General features: G+C 39.1%; 1 protein-coding gene across 1 annotated transcript in view; it reads right to left on the reverse strand.

Annotated features, from left to right (window-relative positions):
• Positions 1-10680: 10680 nt before the first annotated feature.
• Positions 10681-24848, reverse strand: part of PPP1R14C (protein phosphatase 1 regulatory inhibitor subunit 14C) — a 51770-nt gene continuing 37602 nt past the window's right edge. The window contains exons 2-4 of the mRNA XM_083858302.1: positions 22386-22469; positions 20992-21024; positions 10681-11984 (exon numbers count right to left, since the gene is read on the reverse strand). Coding sequence (XP_083714428.1) covers positions 11910-11984; positions 20992-21024; positions 22386-22469 — 192 coding nt within the window. The 3' untranslated portion in view covers positions 10681-11909. The remainder of the gene's footprint in view (positions 11985-20991; positions 21025-22385; positions 22470-24848) is intronic.

Below are 24848 nucleotides of genomic sequence, written 5' to 3' on the forward strand. Positions count from 1 at the left end.
AAGTATGTCAAGGCAGCGTTACCTAACCTGAGCAGCCAGTTAAAATAAAAGAGCAATACATGAATCTAAAACCAGACTAAGCACCCAAGAAACCTCACAACCTGCTTCCTTCCCAGAGTATTTTAGTAGTGCATTTGAATAATCCAGTTCTTTTCAGGCTACTCACTGGGCTGGAAACCTTGCAGTAAGGCACTCAGGTCTCTTCTTACCCAACAGCTGGGTCAGAAAGAACTCCACAAGGTTTTCTGCCATTTCCCAGCCAGGCAAAATCAGTGAGACTACAAAACCAAGAGATAATGGCTTCATACACAAAAACCCTTCAACACTCAGGGTCCAACGTTTCTTATTTCATTCAAGTCCATTAAAGCCAGCTGACACAGCAACTCATCTATACTGCACTTGTCAGCAAACACTGTTTGAAGCTGACCTTCAGTCAGACCACAGCATCCCGAGATCTGATAACTCCAATTCCTCCAAGCCTGTCCTGAGCTCAGAAATTCACCATTTGGCTTGAGAATTTCAAGCTCTATTTGCTGACAGTGAACATTGTATACTCGAGTCTGACACTTTATTCTTAGCCAGTTACCAGCAACTGCCTTTGCTTGATTTATTGATTTATTCCCTTCCTTAGGCTGCTCCAGATGACCTTGCTCTGCTCCACACACCAGGAAGACCATCCTCTGCAGTGAAAAATACTCATGTGTCCTGAATTGAGGCAGGTAACCACACTAAAACACCTCTACCCACTTCAAATAGCAGAAAGTGCTACACACACACACCAGGGACAAAGGAGAAAGCAGTGGTTAGTGTAAATGAGTATTTTATATAATTCTACCTCACTGATTTTTTTAGGAGTTCTTGGGAAAACAGAAGGTGGTTTGAGAGGGTGCATTTTTTAAATTTAATCCAAGATTTTTATGGAGGAAAAAGCCTTTGGCCTGCCCTACAAATTAGCAGATTATCCTGTCAGAATATGGCAGTTTATTTAACCATCGATAAAGCCTATCTTCTTATTTTTTTCCTCTTTTAATGCTGTAGCACCAAGCAGTCACAGACCTCCTTAGCTAGGCATATGCTATTCATTCATCCATCAATATTCCAAAGGTTTTCAAGAATGGCCAGCAAGCTGGAAGCCTCAAACTTATAGTGCTCCAGGTGTGAAACACCGTGAAGAGTATTACTCTAAAAATAAAGGTCCATTTAAAGTGCCCCATGTGGAACAACCAATAAATCAAGACACTTCCAATCAGCAGTTATTATGAATGCCTCAGCCTTTGGCCTTAACAAGGTTGCAGCAGAATGAGCAGTGTGTGTTGCAAGCAAGAGAAAATCCTCAGACTGCGTAAACTTCAAGCTTGACTTTTTAGACTACAAGAACCTTGTATTTTGCCCACAGAGTATTCCTCTATGGCATAAAAAACCAGTGCATCTCTAATGTTCTGGAGGGATAAAGATTATTTTGCCATTAATAATAAGTATCTGAATCCTATTTAAGCCTTTGAAATATACCCAAATAACAACCGTGCCTCAGCAAGATTCCCACTTGTTACATCTGCCACAGCTCCTCCTTCACAAGTGATCTTATACTACACAGCCCAATTTTTTTAGTGTTATTTTAAAAACACTACATTATTTATGACTCCTGCCAGTGAGTCATAACTGAGAGGTGATGGAGGATAGAAAAAGTTAGAGAAACATGAGCAAAGCCCCTCAGCATTAATTTAGGTGTTTACCTTAAGCAGTAAAACCTCATTAATCCTCAGAAATTAAAGAGGTCAGTGTGCTGTCTCTGATGTGTTCAGCCTAGACAGGGCCTTTGCTACCAGGAGGCAGATCCAGCTGGAAGGGAAAGATGTTAAAAAGTCACTGAATCAGTCAAGAGATTCCCTGCAGATTTGCTTCATTTTTCCAAGTCACTGCCAACTTCCTGTAGTTTCTTCCTGAATGCTTCTGACATGTCAGCTGCTGAAAGGACCAACTCTGCTCCTTCAGGGAACTAGAAATCAGGGAATAAGGAAGGAAAAATACTGATATACCATTAGATGTCTGTCCTTAAAAGCACTACCTTTGAAGTTTACGAGGGGAAACCGGAATTTCCTTTCTTCCTTCGAATAGATTGACCACAACCTGTTTTGACAATGTGATCTAATATTAGATGCAGGAGACTTCACGTTTGTTTTCCTAAAGGCAGCAGACTGTCTTACACAAAGCTTTTGGCACATCAACTGTCCAGAGATCGGTGCAGAGAAAAGGAAGCACTGCTCCTTGCTCCTGACACTGCTGCTGACTAAGCCCTGGTGACAGGCTCACCTGAGATCTGTAGGAGGGAGCAGCCCCTGTGCCTGGGCTTTCAGCCACAGGACTTGCTGACACCATCTGAGGTGTGAGAACCTGTGTGTTTTACCTGAGTCCCAACTGGAGCCAGTAGGCAGGTTGTGCTCAATGGAGTCTTTCTCTAAGCAGTGATGGATAGCACACTGTCATGATCCACGTAGGGATAATGCAAATAGTAGGAATTAACATCCAGTTTCATGGCAGTGGGTTAATGCAAAATGCTGTCTTATACCCTCTTGTGGAAAACACTTCTCCAAGATCTGCAACACAGGAGACATGACAAAATGGCAGAGAGGAAGAGATTTTTAGGTTGGAACAGGATGGATGTGACAGAAATCTCAGTCTTGACCAGGTCAGCGGGCATCAGAATAACAGATGAAGTAAAAAACTAAATTATGTTTAATTAATGACAACAAATGCCAGAGGGGGAAGTATTTTGTGGTTTTCAAATGCAAGAGCTCAGTCATTTGTTATGTCTAAGGAAATAACTTCAAGTCTTTCATGTGCTGTTGTGGCACTGACCCCTGGCTCAATTTTGAGTTGTCTGACACCAGACAAACCAGTGGGATCACCTGCCCTTCCATGCAGACCTGCTCTTTCTCTGGAAACCCTTTCAATTCCCTACACTACCCTAACAGGGGGACGGTTCCCATGATCTGCAGAATGAGACATTGTTTAATTTGAATAACTCTCAACGGCATTCACACAATTCTTGTAAAATAATCCCTGTCCAAAGCTCTATTCAGAAAGTAACCACTGGTTGTCTCTTTCCCCTCAGCACCACTGCAATCCCAGATCATGAGGGAAAGATCTGTGGATAACTGAACCCCACACCTAATCTCATTTACAGAAAAAAGATGTTACGAAAACGTTGCCATTTCAGTTTGCTCCCCCTACGGAGCTCCCCACAAACGTGGCACAGAAAGCTGTGTATCCATCTCCCAAATGCCATTACACAGCTCTGAAACCTTCTGCCAAGTTTTGAGCATCAACCACTATTCATTTATTAGAGTTGTTTGCTCTCAGTAAGTGACCCTTTTAAAAATGAAAAGAACTCAAAAGACTTTTTTGATTTGCAGGGAGCCCAGCATTTGACAGCCTTCTTCTGTCCCCAAAGGGCAAAATTTGGAAGTATAATTGCTTGGGGTGTTAACTAGGCTCCACTGCAACTCACTTTCAATCTAAACACGTATTAAAAATGAGCTTGCTTCTCTCTATCCTCAACTATTTATACCAAAAAGAGAGAGCTGATTGTTTCTAGTACTCACTGAAGAACTGCCTTTTTTTCCACCAGGGGCCCTGTGTACTGCAGTAAAGCAGGGATGAAGTGATATATAAAAGCCCTCATCACCAACCTACTTTAAAGGAAGGTTTCTTTACAGCTAATGAAATGAGTAGCGTGCATTGAAATGAATAAAGAGTAAACTACATCTGATGCCAAATGACACCAGCATATTTTAATTTTACCTAGCTTGTCTGCCTCATAGGGTTTTGTGCACGAGCAGGCCTGAGCTTCTACCAGCACAGGGAGAGCTCCAAGGGCTACATGAGGTGCATCAAAAAGGGGACTGTAGCAGACCAAGAGTAAGGTCAGCTCCAGCATCTACAGATATTATTTCCCTGTTTGTCTCTGGCTTTAATGCTTTTACCACAAGCCCAGCATCTTTCTGAGGATTTTTGTTCCTGAAATTGCTGGAGATGGGAAAGGAAGTTTCAGTCCCTCATCAACAGTATGAACAAATTAGAAGTGGTCCCTGAGAAAGCAACTCAAAGAACAACCAAAGCATTCTAAAAGATTCAGGACTCCACAGCCTCAGAGTGCCTATTTTACTTGTCTTATAATTCTTGAGCATTTGAGATGAGCAAGCTTCAGACAGTGACCAAACTTTGAAAGAAGCCAGAGGTCACCATATTCCATGCCTCCTGTTTGATCTGGGGTCGCTGCCCCTCTGCATATTTGACAGTTGCTCCACAACTTCTAATTAATAAGACTGAGTAATTGGATACAAAGGACAGCCCCAAAAATATTTATTTTTTTTAAAAGCCAACCTCAAAAATTAATTCTGTCTGAGATTTTAGAATCAAATCCCAGAGTTTTAAGGGCTTTATTCTGGATGCTTAAACAACTAAAATAAACACACTCTCCTAGGGAAGAGTCTGCTTGTGTGAGAAGGAGAAGATGTGAAATTGGAGTGGAAAAGGAGTGGGCTGGGCATGATAGCCTAACTTTCTCTAGCAAAGAAAACACAGCAATACTGTGGGTTAGTCTGATTTATTTGATGTCTCTTGAATCCCTGCTTAGTTATCTTTGCTGGTGCTGCAGATGTGCATAATTTTGATGTACCTGAATTTCTGTTGCAAAAGGATGAGAGCAGGAGAGAAGAATTCTGAGGGAGCGTGAGAAGTTGTTAAAGTGGATACTAAATGCTACTATAAATAAAAACTGTAAGAAATACAGGTACTAAATGAATTAGGTACCACTTAACAAGATTAGAACTGGAAAAACCATATGAATTTCAGGAAGCACTCAGGATTTTCAGATTTCAAAGGTAACCAAGAGTGGAAAATGTTAAACAACTGTCACCTCACCCAACCCTGGCATTAAAAATTTTAATTCTGAGGAGTTGGCATATATTTTTGAACATATTGTCCTTGTGCCAAGCACAAAAAAATCCAGCCTCAGAGTGATTAAGTGCTGAGCTGAATGTACAACTTCATAGATGAAGAAATGATCAATACTTTAAGTATCAGCTCTTGGCCAAGGCACATCACAGGATGAAAGGAAGAGCAGACACTTGAGGTAAATTATTAAAATTCTAAGGATTTACCATTATAAAACAAACATTACTGTGCTATATTGTTGATATGGAATATAGACATATTGATTCTTTGAGGCAATTCTAAGAAGGGGAATCTTACAAAGAAGTTATAGTCTTTTTCCAATATCAGATCATTTTATGCCTGGATCTAAGTCTAAACCAGCACCAGAAAAATTTCCCAAAGGTGCTAAAGCTTTCCTTATGATGGTGAAACCAATATTAAAAGGTTAAGTGGAGTTTAGGAGGCATGAATTAGATTAGTTCAAGAAAAAGAGCATTGAACAAATTCATTTTCTCACAAAACCAGACTCTGCCAGTTGGTAGCAGTGTATTTACAGCTATACCTATTTGAAAGGCTTGCTTTTTAGGTACATATATCAGAGGAACAAAGTTATTGGTATGTGTGGGTAGTTAACAAACTACTGCACCTCCCAAAGGAAAACATGCTCTTTCCTAATTTAATTCCTGAGAAACTGCAGTATTCCTTAGTGGCAGTGGCAGCAGAGACTGTACACACCACAGTCACTGCAAAATGGAAAAGGGTGATGACACATCCTAGCAACAAGCCTGAAACCCTGGCTTCTTAACAGCCCAAACACCAGATTCAGGATTGAGCTGGTATGCGATTACACAAACATGCCCATATCTGCAGTATTTTTCAAGGACCAGTACTCATCTCTCCACAGGGTCCTCGCCTGGACCCAGCACAAAGCCCAGTAGAGCCTAATAGAAGTAGGTTAGTCTCTGACAAGGACTGAGCTCAGGGACATGGATGTGGGATTATCTTTTCTTTTCCTGAAGAACACAAGGAGCGTGTGCATTTGGTGAGTTTGTGCACCTGCTACCTTTTAGTCCTTGTTTCATTACTTACACTACACTCTCAAGCTTCTAAACAAGAATATTTCTGTGGCACTGCAAATGCATCTTCCAGATATTCAGGAGAAAATAAATAAAAACCACAGCTGTATTTCTTTCTCAGAACATAAGAGAAAGAAATTACTTCTAGGAGCTTTGTTCTCTTCTTATGGTCTGTGGCTGAGTTGCATGCACACTGATGAAAACTTACTCAAAGAAATAAAGAAATAATGCAAAAAAGTGAGTAAACTCCAGCAGTATGAGGCCATAAATCAGAAGACACTAAAATTTACAGTATCTTTTCTAGTCTTTTGGATTGACTTGGTAGTGACAGCAGAAACACTGTGGCAGAAACAGCACCATGACACATTTCCATTTAGTAGTAAAAGATCCCTAAGAGAAATGATCAAGCTGTCAAACTTGGAAGGAATGGGGAAAAATAATGCACACTGTAAACAAACACACCATGAGGTGCAGGAGACAATGGGCACCAAAACTGACTTAGCAACTATTGTTTTGGTAGGCTTGAAATTAATTGAAAGACACAGCAGAAAACATGCAGTTCCTTGGGGATGGTTAGTGGCAGAAATTAGGCACAAAACTGTTGCAAGACCCAAAGCCTTGCTGACACTGATTGTAGGACCCTCCTTTAAGGAGCCAGGAAAGCCTCTTGTGCTCTCATCCCTTTGCCCTCTAGAAGGGGTAATAAAACAAGTCTCTGTCCTTGAAGAGGATCAGGTCCTACATTTTTTGGCAAGTAATTATGGGCTTCAAGTCCAACCAAGTATTATACAGTTAGGCAGACTGAAATCTCTGCTAAGGGCTACCACAGGACATTTTTGATTTTAGAAGGTAAAAAGTTCAACTAAAATACCAATTCAGTAAGACATCAGCATTTACTACCAAACAAAACCCGTTAGCTGCACCTCCAAGATAATTTTCAATCATATATACATTTTTAAAAATATTTTTAAATAGGTCCATTTCTTTAAACAATTAATGTCAGTTTTTGTTGGAAAACAGAGAAGTCTGTAAACAGTGTAAGTTCAAAGAATTTGGTCATTAGTTCCAAGAAGCTCTCAAAACAAATAAAACTCCATCAGCACTAGGTTAGATTATTATAAATAGCAATTTTAAAACTTCAAAAACACTCTATTTACACACTGATGACCGAATCCTTCAGAGGCAAAAATAAACTTTACTGCACTAAACACTTTCTGGTCACATTTCCTCTTCTTCACATCAACTCTCTAGCTCTCAATAGCAACTTTAATTACGTTCACAATTACTATTTGCTAATTCCAGAAAAAAATAAAAGTAGTAACATGAAAGTCAAGTAAAAAGTAGTAGAGTTATATATATAAAATGTGTAGCTAGTATTAGTAACCTGATTTGACCACGACATAAGCATGTAGTGACATTGCAGTTATAGAAATCAGTTTCCTATTAGTTTCCTCTGCTTTAACAAAAATCTAGAACCAATCAACCAAAAAAGAAAACAAACAACTCCCCCAATCCCAAAACAAAAACAATCACAGCAAAAATGACACCAAACAAACAAAACCCCATGAAGCAGAAGTCTTAGAAGTCTTGAGTTTTAAGGCCTTTGATTACCTTGACTGAAACTGAATAACTGGTCCACTGACAACTTATCTAGAAAAGCATCCAATTTCATTTTGGAGATGCTAATAGATGTCAATCTCATCTATTCCCACCATAGCAAGCTCAAAGGGCTCATCACTATCAGGATGCTCTATTTTCTTCAACAGTTCAAGTTTCCTTCCTTTATCTTCCAGGCATTCCTCCTCTTCATGCTTTTCTCCAGTACATGAAAGCATTGACATCTCTCATTTTCTTTCTGTACAGAAATACATGCAGTAACACAAGACTCTTCTGTTTTCCTAACAGGTAATTTTCTTAGTGATGTTTTTCCTGGACTTCTCAACATCTGATTTCTTTTCTGGCTCTCTCCTTTTCTAAAAAGTATTGCATGTAGTTACTCAGTACCTGTACACAACCTGTGCATGATGCTGGCAATGACAAATCTTATGCACCCAAGAGGTAATTTTTCCTTTTGTTACAGCACTTCACCAGAGTTTTAAGTTCAGCTGTTTGTTCAGAATAAGACCTGCATTTTCTTCTAGCTTCCACTCAAACAGGTCTTCTGTTGATGTGGCTGGCAGTAATTATTTTTTACCCTGGAGCTCCATGTTTACATTAAGATTGTCTTGAATCTAAAAAACCATTTAGAAATAAATTTGCTGAGTAACTTTAATTTCCCATATACTATTATACCTATCAGCATAAAGTACTAAGAATTCTTACTAAGACCTTGTCAAAGAGTTCAAGGGCACAAGCAGAGCAGATATTTTGCTCTTACTTTTCCCGGCCATATTCTCTGAGAATAGAGAAACTCTCCCTTCCACATTCCACCTTATGTTCCCTGCATGAATGCAACTTCAGGTCTGAACCCCATCACTGGGGGGAAGGAACAAAAATGACAATGGTAGACAAATGTCCTTTCTTCTGTGCCACATGAATACACCACCCTGTCACCGCAGCCTCATGAGGCACACTAAGTATGATTACACAAGCACTTTGCTTTTCCTTCTAAGCCAACTGTCAGGTCCTGCTGTAAAATATACAAAAGTTAATTATGTCACAAAGCAGACTCCAGAAACATGCTGTTGCAGGCAATTTTTTTACACTGGAGAGGCACTTCAATTCCAAAACAAAAACCTCAGCTTCACTATGTATTTAAGAAGGAACTTCAGTTTCTTTTATTAGCCACTTAAAAAGCCCAGAGGAAGCTCTCATTGCAGCCACTTGGCCCTTCTCATGAAAGCTGTCCAGCCAAGACAGTGAAGAGACTGTGCTGTAAGATTTAATTTCAAGTTGTTTCAGTAACAGTGTGCTATTTATATCCCCCTTGAATATTGCCCCAGAGCCAAGAACACCCACACAGTATAAAGACATAAAGCACAATTACATCTTTAGTGAATGGGTCAATTCTCCCCTCACTCACAAGGCCAAGAGTAGCTCCATTAAGTAAAAATTAGCAAGAATGAGACCCCATAAGTACCTAGGAAAATCAGGTCAGCTGCAAAAAAAAAAAGCTATTTAGAGCTTGGTTTTGCTCACTGACACTTCTAAGACAGCAAAACCTGTGAAGCTGAAGTAGAAGAAATGCTTCTCAGAAGTGACTTACCCCATCTCCGTGAGGCAAGAAAACAGTAACAACTGCTCCAGTCTTCACCATTTCTAAATGTACCACCAAACCTACTAGTTTTAAAAAGGGCACACTGCTGCTTTCCACAGCTACTTCAGTGCAAGGTGAATGGGATAAAAGACACAAATATGTCATGTGTACAGTTGGGTGGGCAACTTATAGCCAAACAATGAGAAAGAAAAAATATTGGTGGATAGTATTTTTTGCTTTAGGTAATCAGAGAACTGGGTAATTAATTGACTAGTTGATTAATTGACATCTGATTTGGCACACTTATTACAAAGGAAAAAATTGTGATGTTTGAAATTGTCAGTGAAGTCACAAGATACATCTGTGGATGTAAAAATTACTAGAACCCTTATTGTTCAAGCTGTGGGTTGTTTCAGACTCCAGCTCAAAACTCTGAACATAAGAATTGCCAGCAAGTCTCAAATCAATTTTTTCCCATTTTGGACATAGCAAACTGTTTTCAGTTTGAAAAAAGGGTCTCAGTGGTTTACAAACCAAAAAGCTTTTGCTCACTCAAACATCAGGCTTGCTATTAAGACTTCTTTATACCACCATCAATTTCTGCCTCCAGAGTTAAGCAACAAATCTAACAAAAGCCCCCTCACCTCAGCAGTTAAGGAAGTTTTCCTGTAACATTCTCTCCTTCAAAGAGTGATGATACAAGTTGGTCATTTAGATCTAGCTACATGAGATCCTCTGCAAGGAGCACAGACCAAGAACTCTTGGGGCAAGACACATAGGCCTCTTTCAGAACCAAAGACATTCCACTGATAATGTTGAAAACAATAGCGGGAAATTTCAACAGAGAAACAGATGAATTCACAAGCTCCCCCCAATTTCTCCGAAGTACAAGTTTCATTTAATGTTTCTAAAAAGAAATCTGTTGGGTGACTCCTTAGAAAACCAGACCTAAACTGCAACTTCAGCAAGATACAAGATTTAAATTTAAAATGCTGCAGGTGAGTCTTTTCTCAGGAGTGCTGGAATTTCTTGAGGATCCAAAATGGATCCTTTTGAAAGACCTCCTTCTGCCACACCTCCACTAGGAACCTGAGAGTCACCCAGTGTAAGCCCTCCCCTACAGTCCCTCTCTGGTGGACAAAAAAAACTTACCTGAATTTATCAGCATTTATCTGAAACAATTTCCAAGCTTTTTTTTCCCCACCTCGTTTTAAATTCCCTAGGGCATAAGGAAGGAAGGCCTCATCTGGAGGAGACTTTCAAAAGTGAAGTTGGGCACCAGGTCACAGGAGTTTGAGTGATACTGGGCAAGGACCGACTGATACTGAGTGCATTAAAAGCCAGTTAGGGTCAATACACCTGGGTTCCCATGTACTTACCACCTCACAGGCTTCTCTTTTTGACAAGCAATTCCATTTACAAACCTACTCAGCAACAGTAGTCTTGTAAAGTGTACATGTAACAAGTCACAAGTTGTTCCATTTATTTGAGTAAATATCTGGTAAATAAAATCATCAGTAAACATTACAAAATTAAATACATTAAAAAAGCTTGCCAGTATACATAAAATTCACAAACATGTACTTCTTTTGAAAAATAAAATATGTTCAGAGCACCCTTGATATAAAATGCCTGACTAATGTCACCTACCAGTAAATGGTAGCTTATCAAACATTCTAGTTAGGACATTTTCCAGAAGGGAGCAGGGATCTCTGTTCTTGCTCTTACGAGAGCCCAAGAAAAGTAGTCTCCCCACTTCTCAGGGCAGAGCCATAAACACAGGCTGTATTACTCTTTGCCTTCCATTATAGGAGAGGACTCTACATTTGATTAAGACCACATCATTAAATGCAATACAGTACTTGCAATTCGTTTTGCTGTCACTGCCTTTCCTCAAGCATGAACCAGCTTTTAAAAGGTGATGGACATTTCTCTAGATATCACTCCAGGCCCATATTCAGCATAGGTTAGCATAGCTCCAAGACACCATGAGGTGGAGAGGAAGTGATCCTGGCAAAGCATTAAAGTCAATCAAATAACTTTTAAGTCTACAAATTAAGCCCTTAAAACTCCCAATTTTCATATGCTGCAGTCTAAACAAGGAGATATGATGAGATTCTTCACTGGGCTGCTTTAAGGGTATTTAGAAAAATGGCAGCATTCATTTTAGTAATCTAAATTGGTACCTTCTGGTAGCAAATTTGTAATAACCACCATTTAAATAATTTACTATAACAAACTTCGCCTTCCATCCATGTGAAACAGTATTCACAACCCACTTTAAAATTTATGTACAGACAAGCACAAGAAACTTGACATCCATGAGTTAAATGTACAACCAACTTAAGAAACGTTATCCAACTAGTTGCAAGGAGAAGTCTCCTAGCTCTGTAAATTTACAAGATCTTCTGAATCATCACATAGGCTTGCTGCCCCTCATCACTAACTCTTGGATTCTTCACTTGCTTCAGTAATCCACAGGTGAAAGTTGAGCAGCTTCCAAATTGTTGATATCTTTGATAAAAAAAATTTGACACTTAAAAAAGAACCTTTAAAACACACAAAAAAATTCCTTGAGTCAAAACTGAATAAAATCAAAAAAGTTGTGGAGAAAGACAATTATTTTAATAAAGGTCTTGTATTCAAAGTCCCATTTCCCTTGCCATGTCTTGTACAGACATTTGTCTGTTACTTTGAGTTATTTATATACTCTTCTTTTGAGGGGGACTGAGTTTCCTCATTCCTCTTATCCGAGCTAGCAGCTCTTTGATAAATTCCTAAGGAAAGAAAAAAAAAAAGAAAATATGAGCAATTTTAATGATCCCATAATACCATAATGGAGCTTTTTTTTAAAAAAAATGTGAACTATACATTTTTATTTAAGCTTTTACTGCTAAGCTGGAATTTCTCTGGCCTGTTGACCAGGAACCTTATACACATCCTTCCCATTCAGCAGAAGCATGAACAACGAGCTTGTGATTGTGCTGGCTCAGTTATAACCTGTCTTTCAGGCTTTTACTGCACAGGGCCTTATACCAACTATTGAATGAAGCAAAACCTATGGCTGGATACAATGCAGTCAAAACAGACTTCCACAGCTTAAGCCTGTGCAGAAATCAGCACTCTTGCCAAAAGAGGTGTTTCTCTTGCCACTCTCCATGGAACTAGTATTTTGGTTGGCTGCATACTGATCTGTACAAGAAAGCTGATCTGGCAAAAAACTCAGCTGTTTTTCCTCTTGCCCTGCTACTTTCCCAGCTGGCTCAGCCCTCTGACCAGGCCCACCATTCAGCCCACACTAACACTTGTGTCAGTCCAAGGCAAGGCAGTAACAAGGAGCCAGAGGTAGCACCACTGGTTTATGATGGGTGAAACTGATTGCACAGCTAAGTGAATGACACCACTTTGAAAACAAAAATAAACACCAACTCTCCTCCCTAAACCCTCCCCCAAAAAAAACTCAGAAGACAACAAACCATGGACCAGACCTTTATTCACAGTTATATTTTCCCCAGTTTCAGCAGATTTCCTCTTTTTAAACTGTGTGCGAACAGAAACTTGCAGATTTGCATCATTCTCTGAAATTATTTTGGTATACAATTTCTCGCAGGTGCATTTAAAGCTAAATTACCTCCTTAATGTCACATTGGGAAAATAATGTTTATTCACAGTACTATGTGTACACCTACAAAAAGGTTCTTATGAAATCAAATAGCTGTAAACACAGAATGTAATTATTCAGCTAGGTTGATGTGAAAAGCCACGTTGGACAGGGCTTTGAGCCTAGTGGATGGTGTCCTGACCCTTGGCAGTCAAACTAGATGATCTTTAAGGTCCCTTCCAACCAAAACCATTCTATGAAACAACTAAAAGCACGATTTCCTGGATGAATGCTTGAAGTTGAAAATTCCAGTGAACAAAGTCACCACTCAAATGACAACACAGTACCTTTCAAGAAAGGGCACACTGAAACACACATTATAAAGTGCTACACTTCATGTAAGGGGAGTCTGTGTAAATGTCTATTTTAACTTGAGAAATATGTCAGACTTTTCTGGTGGGACCATGGTCCCAACAAACCAATTTCCTTTCCTGACAGATTATGCAGATCTACAGTGAACTGCATGTACTGTTGCACCAGTTATTGTTGCATTCACACTACCTGTGGCTGCAATGAACAGCAGCAAAGGCAGAGCAGCTACATGACAGTGGAGTCTCCACCCCGAACTAAGTGAAGGTCATTTCAGGAATACATCTATGCATATCAGTACCATGCTTCCCATCTGGATAGACAGCCTAATAAGATGACCAGAAAAACAGGTTTCTGAAGACCCCCAAATCCTCTCCCCTCCATCCTCTTGAAGCTGTCATTTCATAAAGGCACAACCGACTGCAACAATATCAACACTAAACTTGTTACAGTCCAGTTCTTCTCTACTAAAAAATCAGAAAGAGGAAGACACGATTATTCTAAAAATTCACAGCTTTCAACAAACTTTCCATTAGTTCTGTGTCATCATATCATCACTGTAAGGACCTGTTAGATAAATGCAAAACTATATGGCATGGTGCTGCTTGAAACACAAACACTTTGGAATTTTTTATTATCAAACTTATATAAAGCCCTGCAGCACAATTATTAGAGAAATAAACTCCCTAAAGTGATCTTAGAAGATTTTTACCTGGATTAATGTCATTTGTATTGCCTCTCAGCAAGTCTTTCCATTAAAAAAAACAACAACAACAACAAAAAAAAAAACCCCAAACAAACCAAACAAACATACAAAACCCCACAACAAAACAATCAGATTAAGACAGCTTTGGCTGAAGTGCAGTTCTTCCCTTCCAAAAAATCTTAAAATTGTCTGTTTCAAGCCACAAATACTCTACGAGAAGACACTGCATCTCAAAACTTTCCAGAGCTTCACAGAACTTGCTTTTTAATATGACACTATAGCAAAAGAAAATAATTCCTCCCCTTATACTTTGGAGAGTTATCACAAGCACCTTCTTTTGCAAAACAAGTATTTGCTTGAAATTTTAACACCACCTGGAAACTTCGTAATGCTGCCAAAACAAACCAAACTGCAGGGTCAACCCCCTAAAGGAGATCTGAAGCAACTGCAACTGTTCTTAAAGTAGAGAAGGCATTAATTAGAAGAAGTACATATGATAATTTAAAGTGCTTTGTCCCTCAGAAACTTTTTTTCCCTTGAAATAAGGATCTGCAGTATCAAAGAGTAAAACCCAACAAGAACATTTTGCATGTGGCAGACATTTTGCATAATGCAGTAGCACTGTTGTGCACTTCCTGTGGATATCCCAACCACAACACTGGTTCAGCACATTTCTGATTTAAGTATCACTTTGCATCTGACACTTACACAGAGCTGTCTGTCATTAACACAGTTGTGCTCCAGTGCTTGTGCCTTTCTTGCTCTGCAGTTCTCCACAAAGGAAAAGCAGCATTCTAGAAAAGATGCACATTTTCCCTTATGGAGGCAGGAAAGGAGACTTCACAGCATTTCAACAAACCTTCACTTTGTAACTAATCAACTCAGGTTTATGTTAGCAATACCCATTTTGTTTTCTTAAGCCATCACTCAAAATTTGCAGTGCTGTTCCTTGTGGCCATTTCAGTCAAGACTAAATATCCACATCTATCGCCAACTCGTACACGAAAATCATTTTACAAAAGCATTTTACTGAAATCCCCTCTAACAAGATACGCTGAAATTTAGCACGAGATGTTTGAAAGCTGATCATGTACTAATCTATGTTAAAAGCACATCTGTAATACAGGTTGAATTATCTACTTATATATACTGATTTAATTCATGGAGTTAAAAAACAAGAATAATTCAGCTAAGGATTCAAGAACTTATTATTCCTTGAAGGTTTATAGCCAGAAATACACAGGCTACATGCACTTCCAATACAAGAAATATCTCATACCAGCACTTTGTGCCTTGGTAAATAAAATAAAAAATAAACTTTCAAAAAAGTGCAAAAATGAACACAAACTTGGTTAAAATTCTTTTTAAAAGAATTTAAAAGAATCTGCAAGGAGGCACCTTTTTACAAGTATTGAGAATCTTTTTAATCTGGAACACTAAATCATTGTTTCTAGAATACATCTTTCTAATTCTAAAGGCAAATTTTAATGAGAGACACACTAAATCTATAGTTCATTTGAACTCATCTATATTCAGCCTTAGGAAAAAAAAAAAAAAAAGAAGGCAAAAAACAAAGGTGAAATGATAATTCAGGAAAGGGGAGGAAATCACCTCTCTGCTTTGGTGGTGTGACTCATTGTTTTAATGAGGTCATTTGACAGACAATGAATTCCAGGCTTCCTATTCAAGTCTTCCAATTAATTCTGGAGACTAATTAGACTCTGCCTCTCCAGATTTCTCTTCCTCAAACAGTAGACATGTAGTAGAACTAGTTTTTAAGCTAAAATTTAGTTGCCAGTCCTCTTGATTTGTTAGAGCATGAAATGAACCCTAAGTCAACTTTCCTTCATGGCTTTACTTCCCTGTAGCCAGGTCAAAAACCCAAGATTTCCTTAACTGTTTGCCCAAGCCTATTTCTTGGAGATCTCTTCATTAGTTGGATGTAAAAATTAAATTCCACCTAGAGAGCAATCCCACAGCTACTTGGGAAAGAACCTAAATAATAACCCATCTTACTGCCAAACACCTTTTCTTCCACACAGCCTCAAACCACCCCAAAGACAATTGTACAGAAAGAAGGGAATTGCTTTGGGAGAACAGGGCCAGAAGATGCCTTCTCTTAGCAAGAACCAGTGCAGCATCTCTGTAGCCTCACTGAACAATGCCCTCTCCAGTAGGGCCACAGCACCATCAGTGTCCAGAGCACAAAAATTTTGCAGCAATTTAGCTTCTTGGTGGGCTCTGTATAAGGCACCAACTATACACCTCAAAGCTTAGCTACGATAAAAACTTGCAGCCCAATAATTCTTCAATTTGGCAGCATGTAAACAAGCACAGCTTATTCTTGTCAAATCACCACTTGCTCTTCCATTCTGATATTGCTATGGGTATTTGTAAGTTGTATTCACGAGTACTTGCAGAAATGAAAACATGCAAGCTTAATTCCCTCCAATGCTGTAATACAATATAGGGCAGATCTCAGTAGGCACATAAAAAGTTTCAGTTCACTGAATTCAGTGGTCAAACGGATGCCCAAGAAATCATGTTTTACTGGAAATGCATCTGCCCACATTGCTTTTAAACAAGCATGTTTCCTAACCTTTTTTCTCTACAAATTCTCTTATTTCATTTCAAGTAATATGGACACAAAATAAATTTTCTGGGACTTCATAATTTACCACCCATCAGCTGTCCTGGCTTGCCCAGATGTAAGGCAGCACACTGCATTGAGGCTTTTGGACAGATCTGCAGTGACTATTGCTCCTTGTGGGTATCCTACATGTTGCTGTCTTGCAACTACATAGAAAAAAAACAAAAACAAAAACAAAAAACCCCCAAAAAAACCAGTAACATTAACTTAAAATAATTCATAACATATTAGGACCAAAATAAACATATGGTCCTTCAAAAGTTATGGGGTTCTGTTTCAGAAACATTGAGCTTTGTATTCATGCCTGCATACTTACTAAAAACATATATTATATCAATAAATACACAAAACAGCTCTTATCTTTAAAAACCACAATGACTCTAAAAAGTTGTATCACAAGCCTTTAATTTGCTACAACTAGGAATTAAACTCGGAGAAACATGCAGTTAAGCAAATGCATCTCTACCTTTTTCAAAAGTGTTAAAAGCTGCTGAAATAATCCAACCACTGAAGTAATTGAGTAGCCAGTAACTTAAATCTCTGCCCAAGTTCTCCAGAAAATATGCACAACAATTTAACAGTTTGTTTGTAAACCACATTGAAAATTATTATTAGAAGTTTCCAGAATGTAAATTTCTTTAATGATGCAACTTCATCTCCTTTTTCTCCCATTTTGCACTAAGTGAAGAATTGTACTGACAAAATAGATCCTGCCTGAAAGGGAGAGATCTCCAGTGCATTCATCTGAAGCTTTCTATGTTTCTATAAAAAAAGAAAGAAGTAAATAAACAGCAAATCTAATTTATCCAGATCTCCTCAAACACTCATTATCTGCAGACCTTGTGTTGTTGCTCAGCTGCATCTTTTGGAATCAGTAAGCATAAAAATTGCCCACTCTCTCCCAAAGTAGTTCAAGAGTTTCCTTGTCATTTCTCCTGTCATTACATTGGCAGTCCCACCAGTGGAAGCTCTAATTCACATCAGCCACAAATATTTCAGATTTTCTCCAATGCCCAGTCTAAATGAGTGGCCTTCCTGTTACGAATAGCAGAGATAACAGCAATACGGATTTAGTCAGCCTTCTTCAAAATATATGCCTTGAAAAAACCTCATTGATTTCACAATCACAACTGTCTTCCTATCCTAAATAAGAGTATTGTGAAGTATCTAAACATTAGCATCAAGATTGCAGGTTGTATTTAAATTTGTTATATTCACTGCTAAGATTAAAACCCTCCACCATCAGATGATGACAGAGAACATCAGGCAGAACTGAAACAGCCACACGACAGAGGTCAGAGTGGGATTTTCCACAGGTGACGTGTGGGACTGTATGAAGAACTGACTGCTCTGACACAGATGATGCAGGAAGAGGATGCAGCTCCCTGCTCCTCTTCAATTATGAAAGTTCAGATCCAACATTTGATTATGGCACTGATTAGCAGATATCATATCCTTTTACGTTTGTGTACATAATAAGTTTTTACATAAAGGTTCCACATTAAGCATATTTCCATACAAATTAAAACAGCCATAACTGCTATTTAAGAAAAGCTTTTAATATTTTAAAGCACATTTAAAAGTCTAGCTATATTTCCATTAGAATAAAGGTTTTGTAAAAGTTCCTCATAAGTTACTGTCAGCTATTATCTTTGGCCAAATTATTAAAGAGTCTGGGAACTCTTTCCGTCTTTTAAGTGACCTGGATAACTCAGCTTCCTCTGATGAAAAGTCAATTCAGGATACATACAAAAGCTCCTCATTCCTTCCTTAGCCTTTAGTCTAAATGGAAGATACTAAGCAAAACTGACTTAAGACATGCATTTTCAGGTTTAGAGGGGTTTTTTAACAGTTGGGTAAGAGCTTGGAGTTATTAAGCTTTCTGCCTGTACCATTTTTCCTAATGTTCTAAATAGCAGAACCATCATATTACATAACTTTCTCCCCAGTTAGGGTTACTACTTTTTGCAAATAGTTTAACTCTTGATGATAAGACCCCTAGTGCACTTGACAGACTGTATTTCATTGGTCAGGAGAAATTCCATTAGCTCATATCCATTATCCACAAATCTTTTAAAAGTCCTTTCACAAGCCAACTACCTCCATAGTTTTGAATGACTGCAAATATTAAAGGATTGCAGATTTTCTAGACAAGATGTGGATCCTTATATAGCAAGCTGAAGTCAACAAAAAGGCTCTTCTTAGTCCACACATGGCAGGATAAAAGTCACTATTTTTAAGTGGCTTAAGATAGCAATCTTAAGATGCAGTATTACTGAGCTTATCATGCCATAGATGAAGAAAAGCTGCTGTTGTAAAATAGTCCTGGAATGTGACTCATTTTGGAAACTATCCTCACAGACTCACAGAATCAATTAAGTTGGAAAAGGCCTCTGAGATTGAGTCCAAACTATGACCAAACACCACCTTGTCAACTAGACCATGGCATGAAGTACTTTCCTTGAACATCTCCATGGTGGTGAGTCCACAATCTCTTGGGCAGCTCATTCCAATACCTATCAACCCTTTTGTGAAGAATTTCTTCCTAATGCCTATCCTGAACTACCCTGCCATAACTTCAGACTGTCCTCCTATCACTAGTTACTGGGAGAAGATGCCAACCCCACCTGTCTACAGCCTCCTTTCAGGTAGCTGTAGAGAGTGAGTGGATTAAGTGCCCTCTCAACTTGGCTATCTCTAAAGATTATAAAGGAAGACAGATATTCTTGTAGACGAGGCAGCTGCCTCCATCCCATCCACAGAGGCCTTAAGACACAAGTCACCAGTTCAGTATTAAAATCTCACCTTGATCCAGGTGCCTTGAGGGCAGACAAGGGCATGTGTCCAGGATGTTGTTTCCTCTGAACTGCCACACCAACTTAATTTACCAGTATGGCACAAATCTCTCCTGTACAACCAAGGTTTCCAGTGGAACACAGCTAACAATCTGTCATGTACCCTAATCAGCTCTCTGAAATCTGTCCTTCCATTGGATTAAACTTCACAGCTATAAAAAAATCATTCATATGACATGTTTAATGAAGACGAATTATTATTTGATCTCTGCCTTCAGATAACACAGAGATAAGAGGTCAGCACACGAGTGACTGTTAAGCTCTTGGGAACCTGTCCTGCCACCCAGTCATGACTTTAGCTTTCTCTTATCAGCCTCTGACAAGAGCCATGTCAGGCTCCACATGCTGTATCCACCTTCACACCTATCTTAAGAAGAACCACCAAGGTTCAATGGCACTCGCCTGGAGAAGGCTGACAGAGTCATCTGTGGTGTAGCACTGCTGCAATGAGACAGCTGAAGACTTGGCATTATGGCATCTCCATAATGGGAGACATGTGTTATCTGCTGTGAGGCAACCAAGATACAACACACAACAAACTCTACAGGTGTTATCAGGTGAGTCTTTCTGGGTCAATTCCCTGCACTGTCAAAATGTTTGTACCAGCAACTATAATAGCAATTCTGGAGAATCTTCCCAATCTACCATAGGAATCAATAATAATGGAAAAGCCTTGAAGAAAATATCTCATGGACTATGAAGTGCCTGTTCAACCACACCAGCAGTTCCTCCTGATAGTCTGACTATCCTTAAGCCCCAGCAGTTTATGTGGCTACAGCTGCAGATATTACAGAAGAACCAATCCATTTGCAGCCTTGTTTCAAAACCAGACATCTGGCTTCTAGTCATGCACAGCTGAAAGGTCTCTGACAAGAGGAATCCTGTAAGCCAATCCCTCTATTAAATACTCTGCAGTAGCCACTTCTGGGAAAGAAGTGACTATAAATGGAACTAACAAACTGACCTATGACCTACACTTTTGATTTTTACAGTGAGTCCAAGGGGTTTTTTTACAATATTTACTCTTCCTAGCAAGCACACATTACTGTATGAAAAGTAGGCTATATTTGCACTGGACACATTAATAGATACACAAGTTGAAACCTGAGTAACTAAATCTTGCTAGTTCAGGTTATCCCACAATTTCTTCAAGTCCATTCACGCAAAGAATTAGCCGAGCTGCATATCTGCATAACAGTTCTCAGAATAAATTTTGCTGTCCTAGATAAAATTAAATGATTTCACAGTGAAGAGCACAGTCCAACATGCAAATATTTTAGCCATTTGATGCGAAGAACTATATATAGTTTTCTTATAACAAACATGAAAGCTTTAAGAGTCAGTATAGTCAGTAAGCACATTACAGCAAACAATATTCATAGTTCAGCAGGAATGACCAGCAGTTCTTCCACAGGGTACAATCACATTCCTACTGTAGCAAAGTGACGGGCACAAACATTTTCAGGATATAAAACCCCAAATCTATCAGCTAGCCATTAATATTCATCTAGTTACATTATTATGAGAATAAAAATAAAGTTACTTTAGCTTGAACATAACTAATGTTTGCACAGGTTAATAGCATTTTAAAAAAGTCTTTTACCTCTGTTGGTTTGTAGCAATCTACAAGAGTTTCCTAGAAGCAAAATATGAAAGTGTCAGTATCCATACAGAGTAATAGTGAACATAAACAACATGGTATGAAACCTGGAAAGGGAGGGGAGAAAGAAAAGGAACAAGAACAGGAATCACTGAATGAAGATGTTACTGAAAACCCAGAGTTATACAAGTCACCTTTGCTCCCTACGTGGATCAGAATGATTTGTACCAGGAGAGAAATAATGGCTTCTTTCTCCAGGTAGGAAGTTACAAAATCCCTGTCTCCAATAAAAACTGAGAAGAGGAGAATCCAAGAACATTTCTCCCAGGAACAGACATGTGAAAGGCAACTTTCTGTGAGGACATGAGAGTCTTGGCAATGCAGAAACAGAGACGTTAGTTATTCTCAGCAGGGCATTCCTAGCAGGGGGCTGCTGTAGCTAGTTTAGGCAGAAGCAGCAAAGCTATTTATGAATGCTGAGCAAAGAGCCTGGGGCCATGCCCCATGTCTCTGTGGCTGGCCAGTGGGCACCGGGAAAATGGTGCTAAAAGGCACTAAAATGAGATGTGCTGCAAAGCACCACATTAGTCACCTCCCAGAAGCAAGCTGAGGGCAAGCCATGACTCTGGAACAGTTGTACTTTTCTTAGTGCATCTGAAAAGATTATAAATGGACACATTTCCTATTGGTTTTATATATTGATTTAGAGAGAGAGAGAGATATTAAGGCAATGATGTTTCTTTTCTTCTCCCCCTATCTTCCATTTATTAACTCCTACCTCACACTAGATTCACAGATTTCTAGAGCTGGTTTAAATCATGTAATTTCAGCAGATAGCTTTTGAATTTCCCTACCAATTCCTGTTCCTGACCATCTTACTGTTTTCTTTGAACTTTTTGATGGGTTCCACTTTTTATCTGGTATAGACAGAAATAGCTGCCAGTAGCCTAAGCACAAGGGATGTTTTCTGGTCTGTATACACATGTGTACACATTTGTACTGCTGAAGTGCATCACAGAAACTATCTGGTCATCATAACCGACTCTCAGTCACATACTTTTTCCTTGTGCTGTTCTTCATTTTCCTATGTTTTCTGTTCTTTATTTTACTATATACTTGTACAAATTGGAATGAGGCTAATTTGGCTTAGCATATTTCCCTCTATTACTGAGTTCTTTAAACTTTTATTTACTAGTGTTATCACCTACCTTCCAGAATTTTTTTTATCTAAAAGGATTTTGATTACCTTTGAATAGTCTGGTAGACTATGCTAGACTAGACCTAGGAACCTCTCTATTCTATTTCTAGATTTACAGTGGATTCAATCAAACACAAGATATCGATCCAGACGCATTACTTGAGCCAACTTCCGATTTAAAATAATAAAATAGTATTACCTGTAATTTGAGAGCTCTCTCCTCTTCATTGGCTGCATCAAGGAGGTCATCAATGTCAATTTCTACCTCTGGCATTTCTTCTTCCTGAAATGTAAAAATATCCACTTAGTCCATAGAGCTATCTTTTAACTAACCCCAAAAGCAGCCTAGTGATAGCACACAAGCCCATCCTCCTGGAGCCAGACAAGGAAATCAATAAGGGATGGTGGCTTGATTCCTTGCTCCCAGGCCAGCATTAGGCCAAGCCCCAGCCTCACAGGAGGCAACAGCTCTTAAGCAATCCTTTGTTCACAGCAAGGACATGTTACTAACTCATGGCCAGCATGACAAATCATGCTATTCCTCACAGTATTGGGCAAGAGGATGAAGAACAGAAAGTAGAAGGAAGAGGAAGTAGGCAACAACTGCAGCAAGCCACAAAATCGTTTTGAAAGCATTTTTGATTGGACTGCTTTTCTTGGTAGCACTGTGGAAGATCTCCCTCATGTAAAGTTGGCTTACAAGGATGACATACATGCTCCATCAGAAGAATCCAGATTTTCAGTACCTTCAGTGAAGCACAGAGTCTAAGGCATAGAGGATTTCAGAGAATTTTTCTTAAACCTCCTCCACCCACATATTTCTTTCTCTCTTTGCATCACCAACACATCAGATGCCTTGTTCCCTGAGTCAGAGCAGCAGTCCATGCATTTTGAAGGACCTCTGAGCTCTAGAATCTCAATAAGAATTTACCATCCACAGATATCACCATTTATTTCATTTTCAGTCATGCAAAAAACATTCTGCTGGCCATTTTATACATTGTCTCATCAAAATTGTTTAGCAGCTCCCTGCTGCACATACAAAACTCTGGCCTCAGCCACTCTCCCACACCAAGTCCAGCCCCGACAGCAGCCTCAGTGCCATGGCACACAGCTCCTCTGTTGCCTCTCCTCCATCTAAGCCAACATATGGACACTGCAAGACTCTCCTCTCCCACAAGTACACTGCCATCAATCAACTGATGTGGCATCAATTTGGCACCTACCTAATGAAAACAAGGACCTGAAAGCCTCCAAAGGAGAGGGTAGATTAAAGTTCGGATGAAGCAAAAAGATCACAGCAGCAGCTGCTGCCTTCTTGTACCCCGCCAACTTTCCAAGATCCTTTAAAGAAGCATTTTAACAAAAATGTGGTGGTTCTAGCAAGTTGTAGAATTTTCAACAATTGTGAAATAATTTAACAGTTCCAATAGCAACTGCCTCAAGTAATACCAAAATTATTCTTCTACTGCGTAGTCCAAACCAGCTAGTCCAAACATTAGCAATGAAAATAAGTTAGTTTAAGTTAATCTAAGTGAAGTTAAGCACCAAAGTGGCAAACAACTAGCTGTATCAAACTGCAGCTAAAATTCCAACTGTTCAACATAACTTTGAGTGTGAGGAGGAAGGACAGAAGTTGGGTGGATGACTAAGTTCCCCATTCCCCATCTCTGAAGGAAAGTGTGCAGGGACACTATAGTGCAGTCATGCATGCAGTGGGATCCAATGAAGAAAAATACACAAAGCACATCCTTTGCCCAATCAGCCTGGTCAGAAAGGAAGCGTGGTCATTTGCTGAGATAAAGTAAAGATACCAATTGCTGTAACACAATCTGGCAATATGGGAGTTTCTAACCCAATGCAACAGATTCACTAGCAATTTAAACAAGAGGAAGAGATGTGTTCCATAGACTATGTATTCAGTAAAAGACATCAGAATAGGAAAGAATAAAGAATAATCCATAACAATGGTACAGTTACTTAGTAGCTTACTATCCCAACTCTGTGCTAATTTGCATACCACACCAAGAACCAGAAATTCCTCACACAGGTAGCAAACTTCCCTGAACATTTTATCCAAGCAGCTCAGTGTAAAAACTGTTAAGACAGGGTGCCTGGAGTTACTGCTAATACTGTAAACTTATCAAAACACACATCCATTGAACCGTTTAAATAGCCATTGCACATATGTCTGCATTCAGAAGTGCTGTTCAGCACATTGAATACTTTGTCATACACACGTTTTGAACTCTAGTCTCTTGGAGCAGCATTCTAGCAAACTGAAACAACGTTGAAAAGCAGCAGTGAGGGGGAATTGCCTAGAAGGTATATAATGCTGTTTTGTGATCACACTTCAGTGAAGTTGAGTGCTCCTGAAAGGTTAGATTTACTCTAAATGGTACCAGTTGAGTGGAAGAAATCCTTGCTTCTATCCCTCTTTCCTCTTCCTCAAATCAGTTTTCTCCTGCACCTTCAAGGTTCATAGTGCCATCAATTCAGAGGGCAACTGCACCAGCAGTTCACTGAACTTTGGTATAAGAGGTAACACAGCTCCTGTACATCACAGAAAGTTATAACAAAAATCACAAATAGGAAGCAAGGAGCTATAATTGTACCTGACACAATGGCATTCTATTAAGTTACATTTTCTGTAAAAGATTAT

This window comes from Zosterops lateralis, assembly GCF_965231275.1.
Source record: "Zosterops lateralis genome assembly, chromosome: 3".
Taxonomy (NCBI): domain Eukaryota; kingdom Metazoa; phylum Chordata; class Aves; order Passeriformes; family Zosteropidae; genus Zosterops; species Zosterops lateralis.